The following is a 17,500-nucleotide window of genomic DNA, read 5'->3' as shown; positions in this document are numbered from 1 at the left end:
CACGGGCGCGTCTCGTGTAACCACAATGTCGTGGGCAGTGTGGATCATCCACCTCACATCCACGCATCGCTTCAAGCCAGGGCGATGCCTTGGAGACCATACATGAAGGCCTTCACATTGACTGAGAGCACGTTGTTCTCGCCCGCAACCGAGTAGCCACCCTCCTGCACGACAACAATCGGGGTGGTGGCAAAGGCAGCGCTGATCTTGGCTCCCATCTGGTGGAAGTCGGCCGTGTCCAGCAGGAACTGGCCCTGTGGTGCATGTGCGACAGCGGCGACCGTGGTGGAGGTGGTGGTGGAGGGGATGATAGAGGAGGTGACGGTGTAATGGTCAGACACGAGAAACAATGCAAGCACTCATGGACCCCACGTACGTACACACACACGCACACACACGCACGCACGCACACATCACACATCACACACACACACACACACACACACACACACACACACACACACATCACACATCACACATCACACATCACACATCACACATCACACTCTGACCTCTGGGTCTGCGCGGGCGGTGTCTGTGCCGAGAGAGATGAGCAGCACATCTGGCTTAAACTCTGCGATGCGCGGCAGGGCCTGCTTCTCGAGCTCGCCATTAAACTCTTCACCGGTCGTGCCAGGCGGAAGCGGCACATTCAGGTTGTAACCCTCGCCTTCACCTACCATGCACACATGCACATGAACCAGCAAGGGAAACGGCAGGAGAAACAGCGTGAGTAACTGAAGATGAGGCACAGACCTTGAGGAAATGAGCGCACAAGCAACAGAAACACGTGCACAAGTGCACACACAAACATGCACACAAACACACACATACACACACGCGCACACACGCACGCATACGCACGCACATACACACGCATGCACACACACACACACATGCACACACACATGCACACACACATGCACACACACGCACACACGCACACGTACACGCACGCAAGGCAATGCATCACATGGCCGACACACCTTCGCCGTGCTCCGTGCTGAAACCAGCCCAGAAGGGGTACTCAAAGCGAGGATCACAATGCAGGGAAACAAACAGCACATCGCTGCGGGCATAGAAGATGTCCTGTGTGCCATTGCCGTGATGGAAGTCGACATCAAGGATCGCTGGGCGCTTGCCCTTGGCCAGAGCTTGCTCGGCAGCCACGGCCACTGTAGGTGACATGGCGCAACAACGTGGCAATGCAGCATGAAATGGATGAGGGGAGGGTTGGAAGCTGCAGGCGGGTATCTTGTGGCATACGGATGCAAACTCCAGTTATCTCATGTCGTGCGGACACAAATCAACGTTTTTGCACATCAACGCACACCAACATCCACGCACACGACAACCAAGGACACAAGTGCAAACAGGCCAAGCAGACACACAGGGGTGCACAAAACAAGCTGCGTGTCCAAAACAAGGCTGAGCATGACCATTAAGCGGTGTGATGTGGCTCACCGTTGTTGAAAAAGCAGAAGCCACCAGCAATGTCGCGGCTGGCATGGTGACCAGGTGGACGGCACAGGGCATAGGCGATACGGTGCTGCGCCTCCTCAAGCACGACCTCAACGGCATGTGCCGCACACTGAGCAGCCCAGTACGCCGCCTTGAAGGTGCCCTTGGTCATTGGCGATGTGGCGTCCGACACGAACATGCCCAGTGCATGGGCGATGTCGGCGTCCTCGTTCTCGAGGATCTCCCTCACGTGCTTGAGCCCTTCCGTGCGCATGCGCCCCACAGCAAATGTGTCCACGATGAGGGGCTCGTCCGTGGTCTGCGTTTGCCGCTGGAAGCGGTCGTATGCGACACGCAGCACGTCGTACAGGTCTTGTGAGTGTGTGCGCAGGATCACCTTCTCGCCCAAGTCCTTGGCCTCCCGCAGCGCGAAGACGTCCGTGTTCTCTTGCAGCATGGTGCGAATGGCTTCACCGCGCAGCCGGATCTCGCTCATGCGTGGCGCATGCGGTGGATCGTGCTCATCCATCGCTGGATGATGAACAGCAATCACGCTCATCGTGCTGGTGTGCTGGGGTGCCAGTGACGTGCTGCGGGCTTGGAGGAGGTTGCTGTATCGTGTTGTGTTGTGATGTGTTGTGACACGAGAAGAGGTGTTGTGCGACGAGCAGGACCACGCAGCAGTTCAAGTCTGGAAAAGTGGCCAATAACTTTCATGCATTATCTGCACTCGAAATACACACACCACACCAAACAAACCAAAGAGGAAGAAAGACACAAGATGGCGACAGGCAGCTCACCATGGGAAGGTGTGTGATGGTGTGTGTGTCTGTGATGGTGTGTGTGTGTCTGTGAGTCTGTGTGTGTCTGTGTCTGTGTGTGTGTGTGTGTGTGTGTGTAACTCTGGTGGTAGTGGCTGACACTTTGTCTGCTCATGCACAAATGTGTAGCAAAGCACCTCAGGGTGCGACAGCTGGAATTGGAGTTGGAAGCCAACTTTGAGAAGCTGCGCAACTTCAACCAGCTCAAGTAAGAGTCACAATAATATTGTGATCTGCCATTGGCGTGGGTTTGTTTGCGAGCTTGGTTGTGTGTGTGTGTGCGTGCCTGCGTGTGTATATGCGAGCTTGGTTGTGTGTGTGTGCGTGCTTGTGTGCTTGTGCCATGGCAGCCCGGCTCTTGTTGTCGTGCTGATCTCTGACTGTGATTGCACCTGCACATGTGCGTGTGTGCAAAGACGCAGCGATGATCCCCTTCGAGACATTCACAGTGTGTACGCCGAGATTCAAAACTGCCTGGACGAGGTGCGCATGCGTGCGTGTGTGTGTGTGTGCGTGTCTGCCTCTGTCTGTCTGTCTATCCGTCCGTCTATCTGTCTGTCTGTCTGCTTGCCTGCCTGTTATCCTTTGCGTCTGCGAATGGATTGACGCCGTGTTCTGTGTATCGTTTGGATTGACGCTGCTTTCCTTCGTATGCTGCGAGTGCAGTTTTCTGTATTGACGAGCGAGATGGTTGGCCTGGCGGGCGAGGCGAGAAGTCGAGTCACCGTCGTCAACCAGCTTGCACAGAAGGAGACGGCATATCACCGACAATTTGCACGAATCAAGGTTCGTTGGTTTTCATGTGTGCGTGTGCGTGTGTGTGTGTGATGTGTGTTTGTGCGTGTGTGTGTATGTGTGTGTGTGTGTGTGTGTGTGTGTGTGTGTGTGTGTGTGTGTGTTCGTTGTGTTCGATTCTCAAGTCATGAACCTGCACCAACGCCCTTGTCCCCCCACCACACACACACACCTGACAGCAAAGCATCAAGGCGCAAATGGAGAAGGAAGACCTGCTGGACAATGTGAAGAAGACGATCAAGTGAGCCCATCATGCATACCGTGTACAGGGCGCTATGGGCAGTACTTTTCGTATCACCCCACAAACATAAATACACGCACACACGCACACACACGCGCGCGCGCGCGCGTGCAGAAGTGCAATGCTCACGGCCACTTCTTTGTTTTGCAGTGACCATCATTCTGGATCGAGAAATGAGGATCTGTACCTCAAGGAAAGTGATCACATTCGGACATCCGACCGTCTCACCGACGACATCTTGGGGTAAAGACACGTACTAACGGTCTTCATGTGTGTGTGTGACTCGGAGTTGGCTCTGGGAGTGACTGCTCTGTGCATGCGAGTGCAAACTCGTGCTCCTCCTCTGCTCACACACGCACGCACATGCACACGCACGCACACGCACGCACACACGCGCATAACCACGTCCCTCTATGTCGCAGCATGGCTGCTGGTGCGCGGAATGCGTTGCAAGACCAGGCGTCACGAATCGACAATGTGTTTTCCAAGCTCTCCACGACAATGAACAAGTTCCCCGTCATCAACCAGCTCAGCAAGAACATTGACCTGAGGAAGAAGCGGTCAGCCATCATTCTCGGCTCCGTCATCGCCACTTGCGTCGTCTTCTCCCTTTGGTACATCATGTACTGAGGCCAGCCTCCGTAAGTGCGCGCGTGCCAATGTGTGTGTGTGTGTGTATGTGTGTGTTTGTGTGTGTGTGTGTGTGTGTGTGTGTGTGTGTTTGTGTGTGCATGGGTGTCTATATGTCTCAATGCATGTCTTTGCGTTGCCCCCGACTTGCAGTGCACTCTGCCACACCCCTCTTGTGCTGCTTTGCTGTCGGGATTTCATCGATGGTTTTCGCTGTAGCTTTTACTGGTCAAACAAACTCACTGTCACTCATCACTCATGTGAACCCACCGCCCTCGCGCGCCTCGCATCTGCCCATCCCCACAACGCCAGCGTGTGGTGTGGTCGCGTGCGGCTGTACCTTGCGCGAAAGGGATCACTCGCTGTTGGCCACGCCACCTTCGGTCAGATTGAAGCTTGCGTCCTTCTCCGAGAACCGGGACGAGCACACAAGCTGGTTGTGGGTGTAGTTTGGTGTTGGATGGCGTGCGTTACGCGTGAGGGGCGGAAGGCATGGATGTGAGAGTTGAGTTTGTGATGCGAGCGTTGAGTTTGTGATAACGTGGATTCAATTCATATTTGCCTGTGTGCATGCGAATGATGTTAACTGCTGTGGCCAGGATGTACCTGGCAGTGCTGAATACGTGTACATGTACATCAATCCCTCTCTCTCCTCCCCCCCCCGCCCAATTACACCTTATCCTAGCGTAACATTGTCTGTCATACCTTGGCAAAGCGTTGCTCGCCGCTGCCTTTGCGCAGGGAGAGGCGTGTTTGCACTGCATGTGCCAGGATGTGGCCTCCAACAGGCTGTGTGCATGTATGTGTGTGGGGAGGGGAGTCATGTGTGAGTCGGGCGGGAGTTTGGATGTGTATGTATGTATGTATGTATGTATGTATGTATGTATGTATGTATGTATGTATGTATGTATGTATGTATGTATGTATGTATGTATGTATGTATGTAAGTCGAGTGGGAGTGTGTGTGGTTAAAGTGCTTTGAGCCGCGTCCATCTCAACAAAAGTGAAAGCGCATCCGTAACCTTCTTTGGGTCGGAGACGAACGACATTGTCGCGCCTGGATCTGAGCACATCTGAGACAACGACGAGCACAGCATCCCGCATGCATGTGAACGGTCAACGATGGATGGCACGAGATGACCAAATGCTTGCAGCAACAATACAGCAAGAATCACGAGGTGTCTTTCCACAGCACATGCATGAGCTGACCTGGTTTGTGAGGACGACAGCAAGGTTCCATTCCTCGGCCAGCCGCTTGATGGCAGCGAGGACCTGGTTCAGCATCTGTTGTCGCTCTGCGAGCTCGCCGCGGCCGCAGTAGTCGGTGCGGAACGTGGCCATAATGGAGTCGATGATAAGGAGGCGGACGATGCCAGCCTCTTGCGCAAGAATGGCACCAACATCGGCCATCAAGGTGGCCTGTTGTGAGCCAAGACAGAACAGCGGGAGAAGGACGTTTCGCCAGCCAAAGAGAGGGCGCAGACATGAGTGAGTGCATATGAGAAGGACTGAAAGTCTATGCGTGCTTGCAGTGAGAGAAATGTGTCAACGAAACACGTGCTATGGATCTTTGATTGAGGTTGAGCGTGGGATGTATGTGATCATGCGTTCGAAGCATAACACCACAGACCAGTTGCTCGCTGTTGTATGCGCGACAGAAGTAGACGTTGTTGAGAGCTGCCTGGTAGTCAACGTTGAAGCGATCGCAGATCCCCTCCAGGCGCTCCGGCCTGAAGGCGCCCTCTGTGTCAATGTAAATCACCTTCCCGCCAGAGTAATTCGTCTCATCTGTTGGCACTTGCGCAGAGATGCACTGCCAGACAGTAGCGAGTGGCGAGTGACAGGACAACACGCAGGTGGATGTGATGTGAGCACAGTGTGAGCGCGTGCGTTTGATGTTGAGGTGTGGAGCGCTGATGGCATCAAGGAAGGAAACGCTTATCCAACGCACTCGATAGCCCAACATACTTGAACCCCTTCCACTCCACTCCTCCACTCCTCCACTCTTCCGCTCCTCCACTCCTCTACGCCTCCACACCAAACGACCGTGTCCCATTCAAACGCCCACGTCTCACTCACCAAGGTCATGCAGATTTGCGACTTGCCAGTCCTGTACTCGCCATGGATCTACAAGCAAGTGGGTGCAGCGCGCAGGCATACCAAGGGTTAGGCATTGAAACCAGACGCCCGAGTACAGAAGCAGGGTCACGGAACAGAGGAATGCAGACATATGTATGTATGTGATGTTGCTCTTGCTTGCGCCCCAAGCCAGCGTGTCGTGTTGGTACCTCACCTCTGTGATCTGCTGGCTCTCGATACCGCCGCCAAGGATGGCGTCAAGTTCCTTAGCGCCGGTGGAGATGAAGAACACCTGCTGACGTGCCTCGAGAAAGTTAGCGGCAGTCACAAACGGGGAGTCGCCAACTGCGAGCTTCTTTGCCGCGTCCAGAACCTAGAAAAAGTGGGTGTGCGAGTGTGCGCGTGAGTGTGTGTGTGTGTGAGGACCAAGAGTGTGTATGTGTGTGTATGTGTATGTGTGTGTATGTGAGAGCCAAGAGTGAGCGAGGGAGTGGATGATTGAAGGAGTCGGGGTATTGGAGCATGGCTGAATGCCGTACGAGTGAAAGCAGCCGGATTGACGTCGCACAATCAACTCAAACACGACAATCAGCTCAAACAAGACAAGCACACACACACACACATACACACCTTTTCGACTTTGGCTTCGGAGAAGCCTTTGAGCTCCTTGAGCTTCTTCGGGTGAATGAGAATGACCGACTTGACCGTGAAGAAGCCCGCGTTCTTGAGTTTGGTGATGTCTGACATGCTACATCAAAAGAGGGGACAAATGAGGGCATGCAAAGGACGTGAGAAGAGATGTTGTGTTTGAATGGCAGCACATTGGCAAGCAGGCTCTCAAACAAACAAGCCGGCCAATCAGCAAGACGTCCGCCTTGCGTCGCACACACACACACATACACACACATACCCAATGCCGACGGTTTGGAGCTTCTCGATCATATCCAGCTCCTCTCCCTCGCCCTCCTCCATGGGGATTTGACCCTCAACTTCGGTTGCCATCGCGCCGGTCGTGTGTGTATGTGTGCGGAAGAGAAGCTGTTGGTGTTATGCAGCGTGATATCAGCGGGGATTGTGGAGGGCAATGCGTCGTTCTGTTGTTGTTTCGCTGGCGGTGCTCTTGTGTGCGGTGTAGTTGACTCGATGTGCAGTTGGCTTGAACCGTGGTTGATGGAAATGACCATTGCTCAGAAGCAGCGCCAAGTTGCAAACGCATCGGACGCGCATGGTCTCATGGTAGGGTAATCGCTGGAGAACAGCGTTGCGAGAGCAACAAGAACAACTGCCAGTGTGCAGGGAATTGACAACGGAACTATGTGTGCACAGGTGCATGGATGTTTTGTGCAGTAGAGAGAGGGTGTGTGTGTGTGTGTGTGAAAGGTTCGTTGTTGGTGGTTTATTTTGGCGGGAAGACCCCCTTGCCATCATCAATTCATTCTTCTTTACAGTCGCGAACGCGTGCACAAACGTCAACAAACGTGTGCAATTGGTTTTCCCGCCAAAACGAACAACAAAATGGGAATGAACGGCTGAATGTAAATGGAGGACACACTTATGGCATGTTGTTCGCGCCGACTGTGTGTGCTTCGACATGACATGCAGCACAAGCAGCAAACTACAGCGCAAGTCTTCTTTGGCGGCACTGCGGTCGGCCAATGTTGCACTTGTGGCTGGTCGCATTTGCAAGCTGTCGTCATCCTGCTCGCAGAACCGGTGCACAGCCCAGAGTACAACACCACGAGACAAGAGGCAATTAAGCAAACAGCACGACACATCGACCTGAGGAGCCGCCTGCTTGCACAACCAGAGCACAACGACAAGCAACGACAAGCAACGACAAGCAACTACGAGCAGCACAGCCATGGAGAAGCGCGTCTCCGCTGTGCTGGATTGCGACGAGAGCGGCGAAAAGGCTCGGCTCGCTGTCAAGGCAACAGAGTATGCGAAACAGCAAGCGCTTGGCGAAGAAGAGCTGTACTCTGCTGCTCGACGCCTCTGGAACCACACAATCACCCTGCCAATCAGCAAAGACACATGTCAAGGTATGGTTCCACCAAACCATACGCGCGTGTGTGTGTACGGTTGGCACGCACACACTCACACACTCACTCACCCCCCATCAGCTAACACATGCGCTCTCAAAACACCACATTAACATCCAAGCACACACACACACACACATACACGCACACACACACACACACACACACACACACACACACACACACACACACACACACACACACACACACGCACACACACACACAACAGTTCGAACAGAATGTATGCACCTGCTGATGATCCATGGCCCAAGCCACAATGACGGTGTTCGACAAAGTCAAATGGTCAGGTGTTACTTTGACCATTACAGTGTGACATGCTCACTCGGCTTTGGACTGTCATTACCCGCGTGATTGATACCACATGCAGTCCTCAACTCACTGGTGGACTTGCCATCACATTTTGTGTGCGCGCGCGCTCTCTCTGCCTCTCACTCTCACTCACTCACTCACACACACACACACAACACAACACACGCACACACACACACACACACAACACAACACACACACACACATTGACACATCATACACACCACACACACACATACCATACATTGCACAGTCGATTTGCATGGGCGTGGGTACGTCGTGGTCCAAGCTTGGCGACTCTGGCGCAGCACTGCAGGCCTTTGATGCTGCATGGGCAGTGTCACAACAAGGCACGCTGCACGATGACAACAAGACACAATGGCTCCGGCTGTTGGAGCTGCGAACGCGGGCAGCGCTTGCACAGAAGGAATACCAGAAGGCGCGTGTGACCCTGCAAGAAGCTGCCGCTCTGCTGCAAGCTGGTAGCCACCAAGAGCGCGTCATCGCCATCATGCATCGCTCTGCACTCACCTGCTTGGAGCACAAGGAGCACACACTGGCACACGAAACCCTCTCCCTCATCCTGAACCACGTGAGCCACGCGAATCAGAAGTGTCAGGTGATTCGCGCCATGTCTTGGTGCACGCTTCAGCTTGGTCAACCTGACAAGGCTCTGGCCCTGATCAGCGCCATTGAAGTCGATGCGATCTCCCCAACCGAGTATGCACTGAGCCTAGGCCTGAAATCACGCATTTACACGACAGCATCAGATTCCGCCGCCCCCATCCTCAACGGTGTGTGTGTGTGTGTGTGTGTGCGTGTGTGTGTGTGTGTGTGTGTGTGTGTGTGTGTGTGTGTGTGTGTGTGTGTGTGTGTGTGTGTGTGTGTGTGTGTGTGTGTTGGTGTGTGTTAGCGTGTGTAATGTCTGCTGTGAGTATGCACAACGGTGTTGGTGTGCGCGCGCAACTGTGTTGGTGTGCGTGCGCATCGGTGCTGGTGTGCGTGCGCGACTGTGTTGGTGTACGTGCTTGTGCGTGTGTGATGTCTGCTGCGAATGTGCGCGTAGCTGTGTATACATTGTGCTTTGTGAAGAGGTTGCATCATCATCACCCCAGCCGACCTGTTTCCACAGACAACCAACTGCTTCACGCCACCCCCGTTCCGTGACAAACATCATGCGTTCACATCCCACTTGCGTTTGTGGTGTCTATTTGACAGGCTTGGGGTCATTGTTGCGACGCCCACCAGACGCGACGGTGCTCTTGGACGTTGTTAAGGACATGTTGCAGGCCCTTCGCGATCACCCGTATGTGCACGACACATGTCGCTGCTGCTGTCTTCACTGCTGCTGTAGATGCTGCTGACGACGGCTTGCTTCACTGTCCCTGCGGATGTTGATTGTAGGAAAGTTGAAAGCCAGCACCTGCTGGAAGCTGCCCACATGCTACAGCAGAACCTGCATTCAAGCGACACCAAGACAGCGGCACTCACCCTTCTGCTCAGCGCGATGCTCGACCAAAAGCGAACGACAGACATCCAATCCCTCAAAGGTACGTTTCTTCGTGGTCTGCACAACCACTGCCACGACTGACACCTGGTACTGTGTGACAGGAAAGCACGCAGCTATGTACTTGGAGCGTGCCTTGAACCTGCATGCTTGTGTTGTTGCAACAGAGATGGTTGATGCGCAGCTGTGGAAGCAGTTGGTGCACCAGGAGCGTGTGCGCCTTGCCCTCTGGAACGCAGCCGCCAACGCCATTCAGGTGACAACACTATCAGTGTGTCCCTCGTGCCAGACAACGTGCATGTCACTGCTGGCTTGTTGGAGCTCAGCTCACATGTGTGTTGGTGTGGTTGTGCGTGTATGCGTGTGTGTTTGCACATGCATGCGTGTGTGTGTGTGTGTGTGTGTGTGTGTGTGTGTGTGTGTGTGTGTGTGTGTGTGTGTGACTCACCAACAGGAAGAGGACGTTGACCGAGCGCTGCAAGCTCTGAACGTCGGCAACTCAGCAAATATCACGACAAGCATGTCATCAGAGGACGGGACGCAGTGGCAGGTTTGATGTTGCATCCTGTTGTCCACATCCCGCTCGTTGGTGTGGTTATGGGAGGAGGGACATTGGGTATCACAGCCAACGCTTCCACCTGCGTGAACGTGTGCTGACTACGATATCCGCAGCCGGCCATGTACTATTTCATCGCCACACACAGACCCACGTCATCGCCACCCACTCAGCCGAGTCCTTGCCATATGCAACCGACCACCTTTCTTGCAGGCGATGCGAATCTGGTGTCTGCTGCGACTCAATCGGCTTGATGAGGCCAAACTTGCACTGCAGCAAGCACGCTCCAGCAGGAGCAGCGATCGCAGCCAGTCCTCATTGCGCCTGTCCTACCTCTCGTTTCGCCTGTACATCCTCTCCAAGGACGAAGAGAACGGTGAGTTGTGTGAGTGGAAGAGGTTGATGTGTGTTGCTATCTGTACGCAACTTGGGGTGCAATTGCCCTTTAGTTGCCACTGTGTACCACCGTGTGCAACTTCTTTCTTCGTGCACAGCGAAGTCTGCATGTGTGCGTGGTTGCATGCTGCTTTGTGCGTTGTAAGTGCACGTATGTGTGCGTTTGTCGATGGCTTCATGTCCCCGAATTCACTGTGAGCAACCTCATCGTCAACATGCACCCGTGCTTAGCACGAAAGGCACTGCTTGAACTGATCAGTCACCAGGAAGGAGAAGGCGCGAACCAAGGGCCAGAGAGCAAGCTGGGGCTGCTGAGCTTGGCGTTTCAAGACTGCTTCGAAGCGTCTTCGCGCCAGTGCGCTCGGACTGTCCTCAAGGTACGACTTGCGGCAGCCGTTGTACAAGCACAAACACATGCAGTCCACGCAGTGCACACTCTGTTTGATGTTGGCCATGCCAGTCAACATACTCCCACGGCGTTGTTGTGAACCCAAGTGCACACACACACTCTCTCTCTTTTGCACACACTTGTACACACACTGCATACGAGCTCAAACATGCACACACTTTGAAGAACACGCTTATTTGCACCTACACGCCGATTTCAAGCATGACTGGCTCCATCGCTTAAACCTGTCAAATGCTCACAATCATGCTAACAACATACAGGCGCTTGTGGAGGAGAAAGCGCCACACCAGGTGTTGCTGTTGAGGTGCCATCTTCGACTCATCATTCGAGAACTGAAGAGCCTGCCAACAGTCGTGTAAGCTTTGTGTGTGCTGTGTGTGTGTGTGTGTGTTAGCGTTTGCATGGACTGCTTATGACAAGGGTGTGCCAGAGTGTGCCTAGGTGCGTGACTTGCTTCTCATGCTCTCACACAAGACATTTGCCTGCTTACATTTCTTGGTGTTAGCTCAACGTCACTGCTGGACGACGTGACATCAACCGGCAAACAGGGTTTGTCGTGTTGCTTGAGCGTGCGTGCGTATGTGTGAGCGCGGAAGTGTGTGTGTGCATGTGAGGGTGAGGGTGTGAGGGTGTGGTACGCCCTTTTGTTTGTGGTACGCCCTTCTGTTTGTGTTTGTGGTACGCCCTTCTGCTGCAGGTTTGCGGCACTGCTGTCTGCATTGCTTGCATGTGATTCACCCCTTCCTTGGTCTGCCAAAACCAGCACTGGCTGCGTGTCGTCAACAGGGATCATGCGCTCAACAGCAACAACAGCAACAGGAAAAGCACAGCGCGGAGGACAAGGCATTGGACATTGACTGGTTTGCCCGGATGAGTGAGTTGCTTTGGAACAATTGCACGTGCGTGCAAACTGCGTTGAAATGATCCCCACATGCACAACAACACCGCCTGTTGCTTGCAAATGCGTTTGTGCGTGTGTGTGTGTGGTGTATGTGTGTGTGGCGTATGTGTGTGTGGTGTACACTCACACACACACGTACACACACGTACACACACACTCACACACACTCACACACACTCACACACTCACACACCACACACATACACACGTGCACATGACGCCAGCCTGGAACATTGCTGTACATGTGAGTCGTGTGGTGGAGCCCAGGACTGCGGCACCGCTGTTTGAGCTGAGCTTTCAGGTTCGTGAAGATGAGGTTGTATCTCTCACAGGTGCAGCAGTTTGCCCGCAACACATACGCACACGCACTTTGCATGCATGCACGTCACATAGCACCACAGCACACACACACACACACGCACGCACACACACGCGCGCACACAGAGCACACGTACAAAACAAACCCAAACACACATCCACATCTCGCCCACTTGTTTCCCTCATTCATCAAGCCTCCCACATCAACCGCCTCGGCTTGCGTGCAGTTTGATGACATGATGTCAAAGCCCGAAGCGCGGCGGCGAAAAGCGCGCTCATCACTACTGGCGGCAGCGTGCTATGTCAGCCGCACGAAGGAGCGACACACGCCTTCGCACGCCGACGCAATTCACGCCCAGCGCGCCATCGAGGTGTACCGCTCGGCGATTCTCGACGACGGCTCAGCCACAGCGTCGTCTGCATCTGCACCGCTGCTGTCATCGTCATCGGGTGATCCGGCCGCCACATCCGCACGACGCGAACGCGACAAGATCCTGGCCATCATTCTCCAGTTTGACATTGCCCTCACCATCAAGGACAACGAGCTCCTCAAGGTTGTTGGTGATGCGACCATATGTGTACGTGTGTGTACGTGTGTGTTTGTGCTGGGGTGGAGAGTTGGTGATTGTGGTTGATGTGTATTGCGTAGTGTGCAACGTGTGATGTGCAGTGTGCAATTTGGTGTGCATCGTGTGTGTTGAGCGCGTTATGATCTCAGGTTCACTGCGGGCTCTGTGTGATTGCAGGTGTGGCAGGAGGCGCGTGGTCTCAGCAACCCACTCACGTGCTACGAAATCTTAGCTGGTGAGTTTGAGAGCGTGTGCTTGCCTTTTGTGTTGTGGGAGAAGGGGAAGACAATGGCGTGCGTGTGGGGTTGTACCACAAACTGCAGCCAAGCAAGCAGTGGTTTTACGGTCAAGGTCCACCGCTTGTCGTGTGACACAGGTCTGGCGCTGAGCCACGGCGATAAGCAGCTTGCCCGCAGCATCCTCCACGAAGGCATTGTCACCGACACGGACAGCTTCACAGACAAAACGTAAGATCGCAGTGTGAAGCGTGCCCCTGGTGGCGTGTTTGTGTTTGTGTTTGTATTTGTGTTTGTATTTGTGTTTGTGTTTGTGTTTGTGTGTGCGTGTGCGTGTGCGTGTGTGTTTGTGCTTGTGTGTGTTTGTTTGTGTGTTTGTGGTTGTGTTTGTGTGCGACTTTATGTGTGCATGTGTATCGAGCTGCGTCTTTGCCATCCTGACATGTATATGTGCAGCTGATAGAGTCTCATGCTTCAGCCCATGGCTCATTTTGTTTCCACATTGTCCAACCAAACCCAACAGGCCGCTGTTCCGCAGCATTGCGGACATCCTTGCCCAGTTGGGGGACGACAGTGCCACACTCGAAATTGCACGCACCTTGGCCACAAACATGGAGAAGAAAAGCGCCACAATACTACCAACGCCGGTACCCACAGCGAACCCATACCTGTCTGTGTGCGCATGTGTGTATGTGTGTACATGTGCGTATGTGTATACATGTGCCTGTGTGTATACATGTGCCTGTGTGCCTGTGTGTATATTGTGTGTGCGTGTGTGCCTGTGCGCGCTATTTTTTTGAGTCATGCGCGCTGATTCCAATTGCCAACTTGTGTGGCTGTTGACCTTGATGCACAGGCTGCTGAGGATATTTTGTGTGTCATGATCAAGGTTGGTGGTTGCAGTTCCACTTTGGAAGTGACGGGCTATGCGGCGAGCTCATTATATACACGCAGTGCTGCCTGTAGTGCTTTTTCGTGGTGATTGTGCATTGCTGATGTGCAAAAAGATGGGTCTCTTATTCTCTCCCTCTGGTTGCGCTGCGCCTGCTGCAGGTTTGGAATCGAGGCATTGAGTGCTTCTCACGGCAGGACCGCAACATGGCGCGTTCGCTGTGCTCCGTGTCGCTGCGACTGCTGAAATGTCTTCCAGTGCAACAGCGCGGCCCCTACTCCACACACATGTCCACCAACTTTGCCAAGATTGTTGCCACGCGCACATGACTTGCGAACAAAGGCACTTGCATTGTCTCCTGGGTGCTTTGTCTTTGGTGTTGTGCGATGGATATGCAGGATATGGGGGGGGGGGGGGTTGAGGTGTATTGTCAATGGATCGCAACACAATGAAAAGAGCAAGGAAGCAAGGAAGCGAGGCAGCGAGGCAGCAAGGCAGCAAGGCGCATTGGGTGTGTACAGACAATGCGAGGGGCGAAGGAGATAGAAATATACACAGAGAGGAGAAATGACGCTGGTGGAATGTGTCAACTGCTCCTGCCAACGGGCATCAACTACACTCACAGGCACACCTCTTTGATGAGGGTGGCATGAATTGGACTATGTGGCGAGGAAACCAGGAGAGGCGGTGTCAACATGAGCAGTAAACAGGTCGCCTTTGGTGTTTCCAAACGCCAGCAGCCTGTCAGGTGGTTAATTGCACAATGAAAAAGCAAACGAGGGTGTGAGTGTGGGCATGGACAGGTAAGTAGATGTATGAGCAAGTGGATGAGCGAGTGCATGCCGTGAGTGAGTGGCTGAGTCAATGGATGAGCAGACCAAGCGCTCGCTCATCAGTGCGTTGCCATTCAGCAACATAACACAGAGTCGTGTATGCGTAACCCCACCCATCGCGTGTTGTGTCACAGCACGTGGGCGCCCGCTCCAAGTACATGGTGTCAAGAGCACTCTGTGCGTCAACGCCCCATAACCTCACGGTTGAATCCTTGGAGCAGGACACAAACAGCCTGGATCGAAACCAAGATGGTCAGCGGGAAAACATTGTGGTGCATGGCCGTCGCCACGTGTTAGAAGCAAGTCGATGGTTAATTCAGGTGGAATGAAGTACAATGAAGGACGTGTAGCACCGCAGATTACGGACAGACAGACAGGCGGACACACACACACACACACACACACACACACACACACACACACACACACACACACACACACACACACACACACACACACACACCGCTCGTTGATGAAGGAGCAATCTGAGATGCCTGATTCGTGGCCTCGGAAGTCTTGGACTTTGCCGGATGTTCGAATATCCCACAGCTTCAATAGACCACCACGTGGGTATAGCGTGAGGTAAGACGATGTTCTCAAGGAGTTGCAACGGATTCCAAGATTCGACGCTCACCACCACCACCACCACCACCATCATCATCATTACACACACGCACACACGCACGCACACGCACACACACACACATGCGCTCGCACGTACGCTCGCGTGCAGCGTGATTGTGGTGGCTTCTGTCGTGCTTACCGTGAGCAGCGCGCCCTGCATCTGGTTACCGCCACCGGAGGAACCCGTGACAATCAAGTGGGCATTGTCACGTCCACCACCAGCAACAGCACAGCTCGTCTGCAGCGCCGGAACAACAGCATGATATCGGATGAGACAACACGGCACAATACCTCGGCTCACCAACACAACAAACAACAACCAGCAAGCAACAGCAGCAGCAGCAGCAGCGAGAGAGAGAGAGAGAGAGAGAGAGAGAGAGAGAGAGAGAGAGAGAGAGAGAGAGAGAGAGAGACATGCGGTGCGCGTTGGTAAGAATAAACGATACCAGTATGTACTGCTGCTTTGGGAACTGAACAGCGACGCTTCCTGTTCGCACATCCCACACGCGCAGGCTCTTGTCTTCACTCGACTGACAGAACAAATTCGGGCCCATTGGCGCAATCGCCGTCACCTACGCGTACATGTGTGTGCGTGTGTGTGTGCGCGCGCCAAGTGAATGTCAGCGAACGTCGCAAAAGTGTGTGTGAATGTGAGTCCACACTGACGGTGGCGTGGGACTGCAGCAAACAGTGAGAAGTGACGCTGGTTGGTGGAGGCGGCGCATGAACGTACAACGTTGCGATGCACTTTGAGAGATGCTGTGTTGACGAGAGTGGCCAGGTCCCAGAACTTGACCTCGCCATCGCGCGATCCTGTGCAGAGGTACCCGCCAAACGCGGCCATACCCGTCACACCGAGCTGGTGCGAGCCCATGGTGTGTGCATCCGACAGGCTCGCGTGGCCGGCAATCAGGCGAACGACGTCCCCTGAACGCGTTCCAACCGCGAGCGCATCTGCGCTCAACCAGGCCGACTGCAAATACATACGCAGGTAGCAGTTGGACGTGCGGGGTGTCGATTAGTGTCGGGCGGGTGGGCCCGTGATGGCAAGAGATGGAAGAGTGAGTGTGGGACCCAGTGTCAAGGGGTGGTGGTGGTGGCTGTGTTGCTCAGGCAACTAAGGCCAGGAAGACACGCATGTGGATAATGTCGATACGCATGACATGAGGGATTGAGCGAGAAGCAACGCATGGTGGGGGAACGGCAGCGCATCAACAAAACTGACAGACAGCAGCATGCAAGTACTGCTCACGTTTAAGAGGGATGTGTCAAAGCTCTTGGTGAAGGTTGAGCTGGCATCCTGCGCGAGGGGCGACTGTACCTTGATGCTCTGCAGGCGAGCCAGCACGTTGTAGACGCAAAACAAGCGAACGATGAAGGTGAATACCACGAGCCAACGGTGCACAAGCAATGTTGTTGTTGTTGTTGTTGTTGTTGTTGCTGCTGTTGCTGTTGTTGTTGTTTTGGCAAGGCGGCATCTTGGGATAGCAGCAGGTCACTGACTCAGGCAGTGTTCGTCGTCACAAGCAGTGCTCCTCTTCATAAGCAGTGCTCCTCGTCACGAGCAGTGCTCCTCATCTCAGCTTGTCACCACTGCCACTTCATTCCGCACCTGATCGAGGGACGTGGACGCTAATCTGACTTGTGGGGAAAGGTCCTTGCACAGGGCGACGGCGGTGATGAGATCCCCATGGCCACCGCCCATCACTTGCTGCCACCTGAGCAGAAAGCGTGCAGCCATGGTGGCCAATTCACCGGTCAGTGCAAAGCGTGCTCTTGAGCACCACACACATTCACACACACACTCTTGCCGCGTCTTTTGCACTGCCACTGCTTCCTTCACACACACACACACACACA

The 17,500-nt window shown here is 54.0% G+C and overlaps 5 protein-coding genes across 5 annotated transcripts in view; 2 read left to right on the top strand and 3 right to left on the bottom strand.

The window, feature by feature from the left end:
* Positions 1 to 2,151, bottom strand: part of PTSG_12178 (histone deacetylase superfamily protein) — a 2,315-nt gene extending 164 nt beyond the window's left edge. The window contains exons 1-4 of the mRNA XM_004994492.1: positions 1,465 to 2,151; positions 987 to 1,175; positions 513 to 676; positions 1 to 254 (exon numbers count right to left, since the gene is read on the bottom strand). The exon at positions 1 to 254 is cut by the window's left edge and continues 164 nt beyond it. Of these exons, the coding sequence (XP_004994549.1) occupies positions 72 to 254; positions 513 to 676; positions 987 to 1,175; positions 1,465 to 2,020 (1,092 nt within the window). The 5' untranslated portion in view covers positions 2,021 to 2,151 and the 3' untranslated portion in view covers positions 1 to 71. The remainder of the gene's footprint in view (positions 255 to 512; positions 677 to 986; positions 1,176 to 1,464) is intronic.
* A 34-nt stretch (positions 2,152 to 2,185) lies between these two features.
* PTSG_12177 (uncharacterized protein) lies at positions 2,186 to 4,636 on the top strand. The gene is made up of 8 exons (XM_004994491.1): positions 2,186 to 2,270; positions 2,412 to 2,490; positions 2,699 to 2,765; positions 2,949 to 3,068; positions 3,257 to 3,318; positions 3,469 to 3,561; positions 3,741 to 3,959; positions 4,261 to 4,636. The coding sequence occupies exons 1-7, from the start codon at positions 2,243 to 2,245 to the stop codon at positions 3,946 to 3,948; spliced, it is 657 nt and encodes a 218-aa protein (XP_004994548.1). The 5' UTR covers positions 2,186 to 2,242; the 3' UTR covers positions 3,949 to 3,959; positions 4,261 to 4,636.
* PTSG_04452 (DMC1 protein) lies at positions 4,304 to 7,079 on the bottom strand (the record flags this gene model as incomplete). Its single annotated transcript, XM_004994490.1, has 9 exons — positions 6,938 to 7,079; positions 6,658 to 6,775; positions 6,242 to 6,400; positions 6,028 to 6,075; positions 5,579 to 5,761; positions 5,158 to 5,367; positions 4,971 to 5,021; positions 4,654 to 4,737; positions 4,304 to 4,381 (listed from the first exon to the last, which is right to left on the bottom strand). Exons 1-9 carry the CDS (start codon positions 7,027 to 7,029, stop codon positions 4,304 to 4,306), a joined length of 1,023 nt encoding a protein of 340 aa, XP_004994547.1. The 5' UTR covers positions 7,030 to 7,079.
* Positions 7,080 to 7,677: 598 nt separating this feature from the next.
* On the top strand, positions 7,678 to 14,597 carry PTSG_04451 (uncharacterized protein). Its single transcript, XM_004994489.1, has 19 exons — positions 7,678 to 8,069; positions 8,299 to 8,372; positions 8,653 to 9,193; positions 9,618 to 9,705; positions 9,804 to 9,949; positions 10,074 to 10,162; positions 10,361 to 10,456; positions 10,676 to 10,838; positions 11,090 to 11,235; positions 11,528 to 11,622; positions 11,773 to 11,816; positions 12,031 to 12,141; positions 12,393 to 12,469; positions 12,714 to 13,040; positions 13,233 to 13,290; positions 13,432 to 13,522; positions 13,815 to 13,938; positions 14,148 to 14,180; positions 14,345 to 14,597. The coding sequence occupies exons 1-19, from the start codon at positions 7,889 to 7,891 to the stop codon at positions 14,510 to 14,512; spliced, it is 2,652 nt and encodes an 883-aa protein (XP_004994546.1). The 5' UTR covers positions 7,678 to 7,888; the 3' UTR covers positions 14,513 to 14,597.
* Positions 14,593 to 17,500, bottom strand: part of PTSG_04450 (uncharacterized protein) — a 3,352-nt gene continuing 444 nt past the window's right edge. Inside the window, exons 2-9 of the mRNA XM_004994488.1 lie at positions 17,253 to 17,358; positions 16,893 to 16,970; positions 16,374 to 16,613; positions 16,087 to 16,212; positions 15,780 to 15,878; positions 15,480 to 15,565; positions 15,130 to 15,249; positions 14,593 to 14,924 (exon numbers count right to left, since the gene is read on the bottom strand). Of these exons, the coding sequence (XP_004994545.1) occupies positions 14,843 to 14,924; positions 15,130 to 15,249; positions 15,480 to 15,565; positions 15,780 to 15,878; positions 16,087 to 16,212; positions 16,374 to 16,613; positions 16,893 to 16,970; positions 17,253 to 17,358 (937 nt within the window). The 3' untranslated portion in view covers positions 14,593 to 14,842. The remainder of the gene's footprint in view (positions 14,925 to 15,129; positions 15,250 to 15,479; positions 15,566 to 15,779; positions 15,879 to 16,086; positions 16,213 to 16,373; positions 16,614 to 16,892; positions 16,971 to 17,252; positions 17,359 to 17,500) is intronic.

The sequence above is a fragment of the Salpingoeca rosetta genome (genome assembly GCF_000188695.1).
Source record: "Salpingoeca rosetta unplaced genomic scaffold supercont1.10, whole genome shotgun sequence".
NCBI lineage: Eukaryota > Choanoflagellata > Craspedida > Salpingoecidae > Salpingoeca > Salpingoeca rosetta.
Note: the sequence above shows the minus strand (reverse complement) of the source record. Positions and strands in the feature narration are given on the sequence as shown.

Bases quoted from the DNA above. Each gene is read 5' to 3' on its own strand.
- PTSG_04451 (XM_004994489.1), top strand. From the start codon at position 7,889: ATGGAGAAGCGCGTCTCCGCTGTGCTGGATTGCGACGAGAGCGGCGAA. The intron at 8,070-8,298 runs GTATGGTTCCAC...CACACACAACAG, and splicing joins CAGCAAAGACACATGTCAAG to TTCGAACAGAATGTATGCAC. The intron at 10,457-10,675 runs GTTTGATGTTGC...CCTTTCTTGCAG, and splicing joins AGGACGGGACGCAGTGGCAG to GCGATGCGAATCTGGTGTCT.
- PTSG_12177 (XM_004994491.1), top strand. From the start codon at position 2,243: ATGGCGACAGGCAGCTCACCATGGGAAG. The intron at 2,271-2,411 runs GTGTGTGATGGT...ACAAATGTGTAG, and splicing joins AGGCAGCTCACCATGGGAAG to CAAAGCACCTCAGGGTGCGA. The intron at 2,766-2,948 runs GTGCGCATGCGT...CTGCGAGTGCAG, and splicing joins TTCAAAACTGCCTGGACGAG to TTTTCTGTATTGACGAGCGA.